The 15,384-nt window shown below is 37.4% G+C and overlaps 1 protein-coding gene across 2 annotated transcripts in view; it reads right to left on the minus strand.

Moving 5' to 3' along the window:
- COL4A5 (collagen type IV alpha 5 chain) overlaps positions 1-15,092 on the minus strand; it is a 325,984-nt gene extending 310,892 nt beyond the window's left edge. For both annotated transcript variants that reach the window (XM_053579991.1, XM_053579992.1), the window contains exon 1: positions 14,709-15,092. In XM_053579991.1, coding sequence (XP_053435966.1) covers positions 14,709-14,789 — 81 coding nt within the window. In that variant the 5' untranslated portion in view covers positions 14,790-15,092. The remainder of the gene's footprint in view (positions 1-14,708) is intronic.
- Between the last annotated feature and the right edge of the window lie 292 nt (positions 15,093-15,384).

Below are 15,384 nucleotides of genomic sequence, written 5' to 3' on the forward strand. Positions count from 1 at the left end.
AGATTGCCAGCCAGTTCTCCCAGCACCATTTGTTAAATAGGGAATCTTTTCCCCACTGAATGTTTTTAATTGGCTTGTCAAAAATCAAATAGCAGTTAAGTAGCTGGATTCATCTCTTGGTTCTCTATTCTGTTCCAGATATCTACTTCTCTGTTTTTGTGCCAATACCATGCTGTTTGGTCACTATCGATTTGTAGTAAAGTCTGAGGTCTGGTAGTGTGATTCCTCCTGTTTTGTTTTTATTTCTGAGTAATGTCTGGCAACCTGCAGAAGACTGAAATTGGACCCACACCTTTCACCATTAACTAAGATAGACTCTCATTGGATTAAAGATTTAAACTTAAAACATGAAACTATAAAAATACTAGAGAAGAATGCAGGGAAAACCCTTGAAGAAATTGGTCTGGGTGAGTATTTCATGAGGAGAACCCCCCGGGCAATTGAAGCAGCTTCAAAAATACACTACTGGGACTTGATCAAACTAAAAAGCTTCTGCACACAGTAAGCAAAGCAAGCAGACAGCCCTCAGAATGGGAGAAGATATTTGCAGGGTATATCTCTGACAAAGGTTTAATAACCAGAATCCACAGAGAACTCAAACGCATCAGCAAGAAAAAAACAAGAGATCCCATCGCAGGCTGGGCAAGGGATTTGAAGAGAAACTTCTAAGACAGACGCGCGGCCTTCAGACATATGAAAAAATGCTCATCATCTTTAATCATCAGAGAAATGCAAATCAAAACTACTTTGAGATATCATCTAACTCCAATGAGACTAGCCTATATCACAAAATCTCAAGACCAGAGATGTTGGCGTGGATGCGGAGAAAAGGGAACACTTCTGCACTGCTGGTGGGAATGCAAATTAATACATTCCTTTTGGAAAGATATATGGAGAACACTCAGAGATCTAAAAATAGATCTGCCATTCAATCCTGTAATTCCTTTGCTGGGCATATACCCAGAAGACCAAAAATCACAACATAACAAAGATATTTGTACCAGAATGTTTATTGCAGCCCAATTCATAATAGCTAAGTCATGGAAAAAGCCCAAGTGCCCATCGATCCACGAATGGATTAATAAATTGTGGTATATGTATACCATGGAATACTATGCAGCCTTAAAGAAAGATGGAGACTTTACTTCTTTTATGTTTACATGGATGGAGCTGGAACATATTCTTCTTAGTAAAGTATCCCAAGAATGGAAGAAAAAGTACCCAATGTACACAGCCCTACTATGAAACTAATTTGGGACTCTCACATGAAAGCTATAACCCAGCTACAACTTAACAATAGGGGGAAGTGGGAAGGGGGGGGGTCGGTAGAGGGAGGGGGATCGGTGGGATCACACCTGTGGTGCATCTTACAGGGGTATTTGCGAAACTTGGTAAATGTAGAATGTAAATGTTTTGGCACAGTAACTGAGATAACGCCAGAAAGGCTATGTTAACCACTGTGATAAAAATGTGTCAAATGGTTTATGAAGTGAGTGTGATGCCCCATGATCATATCAATGTATACAGTTATGATTTAATAAAAATAAATAAATAAATAAATAAAAATAAATAAATAAATAAAAAGAAAAAGGATCTTTATTTTATTCAGATTTTTTCCACCCTCCAACTTTTCCAGGCAATGATGTGTTTGGGCAGGGAGGGGTTGTGCAAATGACTGTGACTGGTCTAATTCTACCTGTGTGGTCCTACGCCATTTGCAAATATACTCGTGTAGATATGTACATATAACACAATTTTAACCCACTGGTTACATTAGAGATGTTTTCAGGGTGGAGGAGTGGGACTCCTGAGAAAGTTTTTTATTGCAGTTAAAAAGGAATAGACATGAAAAGGTCATACTTTTTTCACTGGCTATTGTGGTGTCTGCATGCAATTCCTGGAACCACAACATCCATCTTGAGAGTATGAAGAAGACTAATCTGAGAGAGCAGATTGGTAAGCAGATTATGCCAGAACAGAAATATGAAAAGAACTTGGGTCCTTAATGGTGTCATTAATTGCTGAATTTTCTAACTTTGGAGACAATCTACCTCCAAACTTCTTGTTTCGTGAGCCAAAATTTTTCTCTATTAAGATATTTGAATTAGTGTTTTCTAGCACTTGCAAGAGAAAATATCCTATGTGATATAAACAGGCCCCATCATGACTATATTCCACATATAGAAACATTTTACTACATCAATTAGGCTGTGAGATTATGCACTGAGAAGAACCTCTCCTTCTTTATTAAAGTACTGGAGGGCTTATAAATATAGAATACGCTAAACAATTTTTCAGTAGTGTCTCACTCTCAATACCACTTCCTCCCAAAGTTACAGATACCCTTCAAAACTCAATTAATGTCATACATACTATAAGAAGTTTTGAAAGGAAATCAACCAGTTTGCCTACATATAGGAAAATATTATCTGATTGAATTATAAGATGGGGCGGTGCCAGTGGCTCAAAGATTAGGGCGCCGGCCTCATACGCCAGAGGTGGTGGGTTCAAACCCGGCCCCAGCCAAAAACTGCAACAACAACAACAACAAAAATAATTATAAGATGATTTAGAAATTTTTAACAGAATTTCTTGGAGTCCTGTTCTATCATTCATTGTCAAAAACATAAGTCCATTAACCAGACTAGAGCACTTGCTTGGGTAGGATACTTAAGTTTCTCTACAAGTTAATAAGTAAACCTGAAATTTACATCAGATTCAGTAAAATAGAAAAAAATAAGCTAAAATTTTAATTTAGCAAAAGGCTGTTTCTTTTATAACATTTCCTTTGCCTGTCTTTAATTAGCAAATAACAAGGGATTTAAGGTTCTCATTTAAACAGGGTAGCAAGTACCATCACAGACTACTCCTTTGGTTAAAGGCCAGCAGAAGCTACTAAAGGAACACAGGGCAGTTGGACCTGGACAGATTATGAAGGTAAATAAATGCAAGCATTGATGCATAAAATGAGAATCTGTTTGCTAAAATTAAAGGGGCCTATGTGTTAGACATCATACTAAAGATGTGTCTCCAAAAACCTTCAAGAATTACCGCTATTAAAAACAAATCTTTATAATAAAGATTTAGCTGAGTAACTGGATGGTTCATTTACAATGTTAATTAGAAAGAATATATTTTCAAAAATTACTTCTGTTCCATGGTTGCTATTGTCAGAAGGAGATGACATGATGGAATGACTGCATCTCAAAAAGAAAATCATTAGAGGATAGAACCAAATCAGCCAACCAACTGGCAATCAATTGAGCATCAGTTGCATAGTAACTGTAGTAGACAGGAAAAAAAATTAAGACTGTCTCACAAGCACTGTTATACACTACTGATAGGAGTATAATCGGAAAAACCATTCTGGAAAGTAATTTGGCAAGAACAGATCCCTATCATTCAGAAGCTTAAAGTTCAGTTATTCAAACACCACCTGGAAAATCCATAATGCATAACGGTTTATGTTTTTTCAGAGAAATACATTTTAATTGCACAAGTTACAAGACTGGCAAACAGGCAATAAAGTCATTTAGCTATTGAAAAATGTTGGGAGAAGGTACAGTGGGAGTGGTTCAAATTGGGAGTGGTACAAAATGGATAGGGGACCTCTCATTCCATATGTACTTACAAGTTCAATTTTCTAAAAAGAGGAGATAGAGACTGTGGTATTATCACACCAAAGTGGGAAACACCAATTAGCAATTAATTAGGGGAAGTTTCTTGAGTGTCGCTAACAGAGAGATGAAAGCTAGGAACAGTACTAGGTAAAGACATAGCTATTCAAGTGTAAACCTGATAGGCAGCTACAAGTGCAGGGGATAGTGAGAGAAGTGGAAAAGGAGGGCAGAAGGGACTACCATTTCAGATGCATTCATGAAACTCCTGGGGAAGAGGGAATGTCAGGGGATTTGGAGTGTGTTAGTCCCTTGTGATAGCTAGGAAGAGGTCTAAGGGCTGGCTCCACCTTCTATCCAGGGAAGAAAAGTAGGAGAATTCATGGTTCACAAAATTAAAATTTAGGCCTTTGAGGATTAATGGCCCAGGCAGTTATGGTAAAGAGTTACTAACGTAGTAAAGGATCGGCCAGTGGCGAGTCTATCTTCAGAAACAAGCCAAGTGACCAGTCACAGGAAGGGATTAAAGCATTGGTCTTCAACTTTTTGGCACCAGAGACCATTTTCATGGAAGACAATTTCTCCACAGACCAGGGAGCAAGGGGATGCTTTCAGGATGATTCAAGTGTATTATGTTTATTGTGCACTTTATTTCTATTATTATTACATTGCAATATATAATGAAATAATTATACAACTCAACATAATACAGAATCAGTGGGAGCCCTCAGCTTGTTTTCCTGCAACTAGATGGTCCCATTCTGTATTTGCAGCTGTTCCCAGTGCTAGCATAACCACCTCATTCCAATTCATCATCAGACATTAGATTCTCATAGGGATTATGCAACCTTTTGCATGCACTAGTTCATAGTAGAGTTCTCAATCCTATGAGAATCTATTGCCACCACTGATCTGATAAGAGGTAGAGCTCAGGTGGTGATACAAGCAATTGGAACCACTGTAAATACAGATAAGGATTTGCTGGCTCCCCTGCCTGCTAATCACCTCCTTTTGTGCATCTGGTTCCTAACAGGCTATGGACCATACCAGTCCATAGCCCAGGGACTGGTGACCATGAGGTTAAAAAACAGGCAGAGGCAATTATTCAACTTTCCACCATGACCTTATTTCTCTCTATTATCTATCATGTATGAGATAGGGCTTGAGGAAAATCTTCTGAGAAGCTTCCAGAGTTTTGGTTAAAATCTTGGCCCAATCATGTATTAAATCTATGACCTTCGGCAAGTTACTTAACCCCCAAAGTCCCCCAAAGTCCTCAAATTCCATAATAATATAATATTATCTACCAAACAGGGTGTAATATGGTAACCACTAAAAAAGTTACCATAATTTATTTGTTGACACAGTCTTTCTAAATATTAAGGTCCACTGTATGTAGCAAAAACAAACAAACAAAAAAAAAAACCCTGATAACCTTTAATTCACTAATTCCCTATGAAGAAGACAATAGCTATAAAATAATAAAAAATATGCAATAAGAAATGTTCATGGCAGAAATGTTCTTACAATGGCTAAAAATATCTTAAATTTTTAAAATATATTTTGTAAAAGTGAACAGGTAAATAAAATTTGGTGTATATATAAATATAAATTGTCAGCTCGGCACCCGTATCTCAGTGGTTAGGGTGCCAGCCACATACACTAGAGCTGGCAGGTTCAAACCTGGCCTGTGCCTGCCAAACAACAATGACAACCACAACCAAAAAATAGTTGGGCATTGTGGTAGGCACCTGTAGTCCCAGCTACTTGGGAGGCTCAAGAATCACGTAAGCCCAGGAGTTTGAGGTTACAGTGAGCTGACACTCTACTAAGGGCAACATAGTGAGACTCTGTCTAAAAAAAAGAAAAAAAAACTAAGAATTTTAATAGAATAGGAAAATGTTTGATAAATGAATAAATATTAAGATATACAAGTGCATTTAGAGGCCAGGCACAGCAGTTCATGCCTGTACTCACACTTTAAGTGACCAATGTGAGAGGATCTCAAGACCAACCTGGGCAACATAACAAAACCCTGTTCCTACAAAAAAAATAATAATAAATTAGCCAGATATGGTGGCACACACCTGTAGTCCAAACTACTCAGGAAGTAGTGGCAGATGGATCATTTGAGATGAGGAATTTGAGCTTATAGTAAACTATGATCATGCCATTACACTCTAGCCTGGGCAACAAAGTGACAGCCTATGTCTTAAAAAAAAAAAAAAACCCTCTATATAGAATAATACCAACTTATTTTTCATTTTAATCTATTTATTTATTAATTTATTTATTTTTTAGAGACAGGATCTTTGTTGCCCAGGCTGCAGTACAGTGGTGTGATCACAATTCACTGCAACCTTGAACTCCTGGGCTCAAGCGATCCCCTTGCCTTGGCCTCCTGAGTAGCTAGGAGTACAGGTGTGGATCACTACACTGAGCTAATTTTTTATTATTATTTTTTGTAGAGACAAGGTCTTGTTATGTTGCCAAAGCTGGTTTCAAACTCCTGGCCTGAAGTAATCCATCTTCCTGACTTCACAAAGTGCTAAGATTATAGGCATGAGTCACCATGCCCAGCCTCATCAATTGACTTTTTTTTTTTTTTTGAGACAGTCTTAAGCTGTCATCCTGGGTAGAGTGGCATGGCATCACAGCTCAAAGAATCCTCAAACTCTTAGACTTAAGCTATTCTCTTACCTCAGCCTCCCAAGTAGCTGGAACTACAGGTGCCAGCCACAATGCCCGGCTATTTTTTGTTGTTGTTACAGCTGTCATTGTCGTTTAGCAGGCCTGGGCCAGGTTTGAACCCGCTGGCCTCCGAGTATGTGGCCAGCACCCTACCCACTGAGCTACGGACACCGCCTTTTTTTTTTTTCTTTTTTGAAACAGATTCTCACTCTGCCACCCCAGGCTAGAGTGTCCTGGCATCATAGCTCACAGCAACCTCAAACTCCCAGGCTCAAACGTTCCTCTTGTCTCAGCCTCCCAAGTAGCTGGGACTACAGACACCCACCACAACGCCCAGCTAATTTTTCTATTTTTTTGTAGACATGGGGTCTCTCTTGCTCAGGGTGGTCTCCAATTCCTGAACTCAAGCAGTCCACCGGCCTTCAACTCCCAGAGTGCTAGGATTGCAGTTGTGAACCACTCTGCCTAGCCAATCAATTTATTTTTAAAAATAGATTAGATACATAGGAAAGAAAAAAATCATCAAAAAAAATAGGGGTTATTTCTGGGCTACTGGTAGAGAAATGCACAGATTTTTATTTTCTTCTTTTTTCTCACTGAAAGAGTTTACTCAAGCACCAAGTACTAGGACAGCCACCTGGGATGCACAGATTTGAAAGAGTAGACGTCAATGTTCCCAAAGTATAGAAGTTTGGGATCCTCTAAATAGAAAAATTTAGGGAAGCTTAACAGAATTTCAACATCTTTTGATATAAGTCATAATGCATAGATACAGTGATCTGATTACTCTTCAGTAGATAATGTTATATATATCTTTCTCCAAAAAATAAAACACATCAATTTATTTTCTTAATAATTTTCTACATTGAGGGCACTGGCCCCATATACCAGAGGTGGCAGGTTCAAACTCGGTCCTGGCCAAAAACTGCAAAAACAAAAAAAAAAAAAAAAAAGAATTTTAGGGGCACATAGCATTCAAACCACGGCACTATAAGTTAGAGATTTCATGTTATACTTTTTTTACAGCTAGTTTCCTGGTTGTCCTAACACCATTTCCTGACGAACTCATTTTTCTGTTCTGCATTGAAGTGTCTGTATTTCCATTGCTTATATAAATGTGAGTCCACATTAGGATTTTAAAATTCTTTTTGACTGTTTTGAGTGTAATAAGACCACAATGCCTTATGTATTTTACCTGCCTGATACATCTGTACATGCTGATACTTCTTGACATACTGTGGGATAAGTCCTAATAAACTTACTGTAAACTGAATATATTGTAAGTCGAAAATGCACTTAATGGCCGGGCATGGTGGCTCATGCCTATGATCTTAGCATTCTGAGAAGCCAAGTCAGGAGGATTGCTTGAGCTGTGGAGTTTGAGACCAGCCTGAATAAGAATGAGACCCTGTCTCTACTAAAAATAGAAAAAAATCAGCTGTTTGTGATGGCCTATGCCTGTAGTCCCAGCTACTTGAGAGGCTAACACAGGAGGATCGCTGGAGACCAGGAGTTAGAGGCTGCAACGAGCTATGATGACACCATTGCTGTCTAGCCTGGGTGACAGAGCAAAACTCTTTCTCAAATTAAAAAAAAAAAAAGAAGCATTATAATACACCCAGCTTACCCAATATGGTAGCATAGCCTGGCCTACCCTAAGTAAAAATGCACAGAAGAAAAGAAAACAGCAACCAAAAATCATGTGCCTAGGACACTTACAACTTATTTACAGTTGAGTGAAATGATCATTCACAAAGTCTCTTTTATAAAAAAAAATAATAATAATTTTCTACATTATGGACCAGGCACAGTGGCTCATGCCTGTAATCCTAGCACTCCTGGAGGCCCAGGTGGGTGGACTGCTTGAGCTCAAAAGTTTGAGACCAGCCTGAACAAGAGCAAGACCCTGACTCTACTAAAAACAGAAAAACTAGCTCGTCGTGCGGCACATCTGTAGTCCCAGCCACTCAGGAAGCTGAGGCAAGAGGATTGCTATGATGCCACAGCAATTCTACCCAGGGCAACAGAATGAGACTCTGTCTCAAAAATAATAATAATAATAACAATAATAATTTGTTTTATATTATTCAAGTTTCCAATATTGATCATCAATTACTTTTATTACCTGAAAAAATCAAACACATAAATTGGTTGAATGAGTAAACAAATATACAGATAGTTATTGACTCCAAAATGCCTATAATCAAATAGGGATAACAGATAAAAATCCCATGAAACAAAATGTTTTGTAAGACCAAATACATGTAGATAAACTAAGAGAGGCTAAATATTACAAATGATCAAATAAGAATATAATTGGCACTTGATATAACAAATGATAGTTCTACGGGAATATTTATCTATTCTCACTAGCATATAAGCTCTCTGAAGGCAGGAACTTTGTCTTAGTTTTAGTCATAATTTCTAGCACAAAATTGTGCTGTATGCAGTATACCTCCATAAGGGTAGAAACAGAACAATATAAATAAAATTCATAACTACTTGGGAGTTGTTGAATAAGTATCTGCTGAATGAATTTAAATTATTTTGCTGGAATTATGCAAAGACTTGGGGCCACAGAATTCTAACCAAGATACATGGCCAAAAAAAAAAAAAATATATATATATATATATATATATATATATGCAGTGCTCAAGGAATTGTAGGAAAGCTCATCTAAGCTAGAATGGAGGGAGTATATAATAAAATGTACTGAAAAAGAAATCTGGATGAGGGGAAAGATCAAGAGAGGCCTTGAAAATCAGGCAGAGAACATGAGAGTTAGTGCAGTAAGAAATGGTGAGTCAATAAATTATGTATAATGACAATAATGAAATATGAAATTTATTGAGCATTTACTTTGTGTGAAATATTATTCTAAATGTTTTAAATAATTCGTCTTATTTTACCCTCAAAACAATCTGTGAGATAGGTATTACTACCTCCCTTTTGCCAATGAAGAAAGTCACATATACCAGCCAGGTTCCAGGTTTGACTTCAGAGTCCAACCTCCTAAAGACTACTCAAGACTTTTACAAAGCCCACAAAACACATCTGAGGAGAAATAAGCAGAAAATTGAGATTGTAGTACATCAAAGATGCACATTTATTCTGTGGTCTTGGAATGGAAACAGTGGTATCATTATGAATTCACTATTTTTAACATATATAGGGAAATTGTAAGATACTGATAGCAAAAACATGCATATATACATGTATTTCCCAGTTTAGTCAGCTAAAAGGGCCTCAAAGCAATGACACACCCAGTAGCAATGAGCATGCCAAGCACTGAGATATTGGTTTCTAAATACCATTCTTCCACACAGAGAATCATAGTTCCTTGGAGAAATAGCTGATTCCAGGTTTGGGGCACAGAAAGCAGAAAATAAATATGGAATATTTTGTGCTATCAAAAAGTAAAAGGTGCTCACAAAGTGATAGAGCATGTTGAAAGGAGACCAGAGCCAGTTTGGAAGGTTTCCTGTTGGCCAAATCTGTAATAATTTGAGCAAAGTAAATAATAATAAGAGTAATAGTTATAATTCATTATAACCTATAGAATGAAACAAATATTAAGTCCATACCATTATAAATAAATAGCAGAATAGATACATACACAAATAGTGGAGAAATATGTTAACCACTGTGATAAAAATGTGTCCAATGGTTTATGAAGTGAGTGTATGATGCCCCATAATCATATCATTGTATACAGTTATGATTTAATAAAAAAAAAAAGAAAAAAAAAAGAATTCAATCAATTAATAAATGTAGAAAAATGTTGAAATTTGAACTCACCATTTGACAATGCCACAATAATAACTTTTCAGGCTAGAATCACCAATAGATGCCAAAATTAGGGGGACAAAAGTATGATGAGATCAGAGAAATGCAAATCAACCTGAAATGCAAATGCAAATCACTCTGAGATACCACCTAACTCTGGTAGGGCCACAACACGAAGTCCCAAATCCGCAGATGCTGGCGTGGATGTGGAAAAAGGGAACACTTTTCTACACTGCTGGAGAGATTGCAAACTAATACAACCTTTATGGAAAGAAGTATGGAGAATCCTCAAAGAGCTAAAAGTAAGCCTTCCATTTGATCCTGCAATTCCATTACTAGGTATCTACCCAGAAGAATAAAAATCATCTTACCAAAAGATATTTGCACCAGAATGTTTATTGCAGCTCAATTCACAATGGCCATAACATGGAAGAAACCCAAATGTCCATCAACCCATGAACAGATTAACAAGCTGTAGTATATGTATACCACGAAGTACTATTCAGCCATAAGAAAAGATGGCGACTTCACATGTTTTATGTTTACCTGGATGGAGTTAAAACACATTCTTCTTAGTAAAGTATTTCAAGACTGTATTCAATACTAATATGAAACCAATATATAGACAAGTACACACCCACAAGAATGATAAAACACAAATATAGTCTAGCAAGGGAGAGAAGAAAGGAGGGAGAAGGGAGGGGAGAGGAGGGAAGGTGATTGGCAGGAGGATGGCATTTGGTGGGATTTCACCTAATGTGCACTATGTGAGGGTGTTCAGCACACCCCCTGGATGAAGGGCTCAACTACATCTTGAACTTTATCTTATAATTGAAAACAATGTAACCTGAAAATTTGTACTCTCACATCAATTTGAAATTCAAAAATAAAAAAAAAAACATTAAAAAAAGTATGAGAAACAGGATATTTATTTCTGCTGGGAAGTGGAAAGGAAAAAAAAAACAAAAAAAAAAGGAAAAAGAAATAATATATTTACATTGCCTCACAACAACCTCCTACATAGTCTCATAAGATCCTCTCACTTTGTAAATTACAAAGGGAAAACATAGTGACTTTACAGTGGATAAACCTAAAAAACAGCCTTTTAACCAAGTTACCGAGGTTAGCTGAAAGTAAAGAGTTTCATGTCTTACATATACAGACTACAAAAAACAAATTAAAACACAAACTCTTAAACAGTCATAGGAGAGATACACACATACATATATGCACAGGATGAAAGATAAATAGATAGCTGAACAAATAAAATTGTATATGGTGACTAGGTAAATTGGTAAAAGCAATAAAACCGAATCAAGCATCTTAAGCAAAATGTGCGACCATGCATGCATACATACATACCCTGTTTTTTCACAATAGATAGGTTCCTGAAAACTTTGGTGTATTCGAAATTAATGTTGAAACTGAGTAATTAAAGAATTACAAAGCAAATCTTTCTTCAAAACAAGCCATCTAACACAAATTATAGTTGTTGTTTAAATCTAACTTTTTACATATTTGATTACATAAAATGACACAATCTGCAACAGAAATTGCTTTTAGATTGTCTTTAAATTATCTCGTTCTATATAATTATACATATAGAGACTAAACTCTGATCTTTTTTCCCTAAGGCCAAAGTTCTTTCCATCATACCATGCTGCTTATCCTATCACGAGCAGGTAGAGATGTACTAATATTACCACTTCCATTTCACCTCCTATGTCCAAAAAAAAAAAAAAATAGTAGTAGAGATCCAAATATTCTAAATGCCAAATAAATCTCTACAGATCACATACAAAGGAGGCAGTATAGGACAGTTGTTAAGGACAAAGAATCTGGAGCCAAAATGCCTGGATTCAAATTTTCTAGCTCCACAACTTACTACTATGTGATTTCTGGTAAGTTATTTAACTTCTATGATGTGTAGTTTTCATTTGCAAAATGGGAATAATTATTATACCTCACAGGTATGTTGTAAAGATTAAATATATTAAGGTATATTATCGTATTAGCACAGTGCCTGGCACATAGTAAACACTCAGAAAATGTAAAGTATAATGAGAAATGACAACCATGACAATGATGGTAAATTCTACCTATGGAGCAACATACTTCACAGAGGAAGAAATGTTTCATGGCTACAAACCACCCTGCTACCCTTGATGAATTTTTGCCACTGGTCACAGGGGAGACAGTACATTTAAATTAGAGAAACTTATCCACTCTACTGCACAAAGAACAACTTGCTAAGATTTGCAGAGTACTAGTATAATTTTACATAATACCTGGATCCATAAATCCAAGTGCATATCATACTGACAGTGAGTCAGTATAGGTATAATCACTTTTATGTAAAAATACATTATTCCCATCACCAGAAATGATCTTTCTGACCTAAAGCTGTCTTTTTCTCTTATTGCTAACCTTTTGGCATAAAGGTTACTTTATTCTACTTAATGAACACTACCTAAAAGAAATATTCCACATATTTGTGATATCCCAATTTGGCATGACTTCAGAGATAACAAAATCATTTATTTATGAAAAAGTAAGGCAATTTAAGTATCAACGCTCTTCCTGATATAAAAACCCCAATACTAGACTACTTCAGTCAATAACCAGCCCCATTATCATCCAGTTTTACTGTAGAAAAGATTGTCAATATCCCCAGCACTAGTATGAAGAGCAGATACCATTCATAATTTTGATATGATTAAAATATTAATCTAACTAGAATACTGATGTGTGAAGCAGGAAAAACAATCCCTTGGTTTTAACAGAGGCACAATACCCTAAAGATAGTTAAATGGGATGCAAAATGTTCTTTAAAAAATATATATGAGGTAAAAACAGAAATCTATAACTACTTTATAAACATTCAACCTTTAGTTTAAGAATCCAAGAAAACAAGTTTGCTCTCAAGTTTTGCCAATAATAAATAAATCTCATTTTAATATAATTTGATGCATAATGTTGGTAAACATTCCTGCATAATTGTTATCTGCTGCACATTTATTAACAGCGGTTTCAAAAGAAAAGAAATAGCTAATCAAACATCCACAAAATCTTTTCCCCTGGGCCAAATGCCATAAACAGTAGGCACCAAAAAGATGTTTTTAAAATGAACTATTTTCAACAGCACAATTGTAGCTTTATCTAATGGTCTGTGGCCCTCCTGACCGACTAAACTTTACCCCATTAATATGTTCTGCATCAAAAAAGCAATTTTAAATCATCCATCTACTGTGAAGGAAAATTATGGCATTCATAATTAAATATTTGCTATGCATTGTTTTTCAAAAGATTTGCTATCATAATTATTATGTTACTCAAGGTAACATGAAAGTTAGTCTTCATATCTTGAGTACACATTTTCTGACGGATAGAAAGAGGGCAAGGCACACAGCATGCTATAGGGAAGCTAGACAGCTAACTTAAAAGTGGATCCTGATAAGCCATAACATAGCAGCTACTTATAAAGAATTGATAGTCACTCAACCACGTGAAGGCCTAAGCCATGACCTCACATTAAATTGTTTTAAAAACCAACCATTATAATCACTCAAATACAACATTTAAATAGTTTGTCACACACTTTTTTAGTGGTTATGTGAAGTTAAAGATGATGGCTTCAGGATGGAGAACATTTTCTCTGACAAGGCCATTCGTTCCTTTACATCTACCTCTCGTCCTCAGTAGGATAGTGGGTGGGACTACCCAGACATCCTCCTAGGAGACATACTGGGGTTTAAGTCTAAATTCCTAAAACTGAATGGAACTTTCTGCTCTGTCATTTCACTTGTACATCTTCCCTTACTCTCCTTTAAACTGGAATGCTGATTCTCCTTTGAAAAAAAGAGAATTATTTTCTTTTAAATGGATGATGGGCAAATTCTCGATTTGTTTAAGTGCCTTGGTGAGTTTTTTTAAAAGTAAACAAACAAAACCCCACAATATTATAAAAAGCAGATGCAAAAGACCTGAAGCCTGAGGCTGTAGGTCTTTACTTCACTCCTCCAGGCATGTTATCTCAGCATTTGTAACAAGGATGTCAAAACGAGAAAGCAGGTCAGTGATTTTCCTGACCTGAAGTGGGGGGAGGCTCATGTTGCTGAAGGAAAGAGCAAAGGGGAAGAACTTCATGGAGGGAAGGGAGTTTAAAACTTTGATGGGAGCTCAATTGTAGAAGAGACAAAATATTAAACTATAGAGAAAGTTTAAAGAATGTGTGGGCTGGGTACAAGTGGTGAAAAGGTTAGCCGGCAGGCAGGGAAACACCCAAGGGCGTAGAGTGGGGAGGAAAGTTTAAATACCCACCAGCGCCTAGTGAGCCATTAGTATCCCCCACCCCAGGCTTTGCTCTTGCACCCAGAGCAGCTAGTTGCAGGAAAGCAAGCAGCCCTATTTTTAAACACTTAAACTTCTCCCTTGGACTTCAGAAGGCTTGAGTTACCAGCGTTGTTAATAATGTTTCTTTCTAAATAATTGAAAGCAAATCTGAATTCCCTAGCCAAGGCCAAGGAGAAGGAAGGTAAAGGAACATTTTCAAAAAAGTGATTTCAAAGTAAAGAGTGCGGCAACAGGCGGGGGGTCGGGGGAGGAGGACTTACCGCAGCCTCAGCAGGCTGCCCGCAAAGACTCGGGGCCAGTAAGAACAAGCAGGCAGCCAGGCTGACTCCACGCAGTTTCATTCTTCTCCGGCTCCCGCAGCTCCTTCAGCACCCGCACGAAATCCCCGGCTAGCTCTGACCAATTGACATAATCTTGAGAGTTGGTAGGGAGAGAGCTAAAGCCGGACAGAAACAGTGAGAGGGTCCCAATGGTGCCGGTCGGCTTGGGTAAAGAGAAAGAAGTTTTTTAAGAGTGGAAAGGGGAAAACAACAACAAAAAAACTAGTCTTCTCTCCCTCCTCTCTTCCCCAAAGCCGATCTCTCAGGAGCACTTTTCCCTTCTGTCCAGACTTGCAAACTTTTTCCTCACTCAAGTCCTACAGATCTACTTTCCTCCCTCTCTTCCCCCCGCGCCGCCCCCTCCCCACCAGCACTGGGGAATTTCAGTATCACTCCGCCACAGTTTTAGACTGCCCCAGCAACCTGCGAGGGAGTGACGCTCAGTTATTTGGTGGAGGGAAACTTCCAGACCAGTTGTGACTAAACACTAGGAGTCGAACCGGGAAGGTTTGCTATTCGTTCATTTGCACCTTCTGTTGATACTACTCTTCCCGGCCCAGTCGTGAGCGCCAAAGCCAATTACAAATAAACCTGGGCTGGGACTATTTTTTTTAGC

This window comes from Nycticebus coucang, chromosome X, assembly GCF_027406575.1.
Source record: "Nycticebus coucang isolate mNycCou1 chromosome X, mNycCou1.pri, whole genome shotgun sequence".
Classification (NCBI taxonomy): domain Eukaryota; kingdom Metazoa; phylum Chordata; class Mammalia; order Primates; family Lorisidae; genus Nycticebus; species Nycticebus coucang.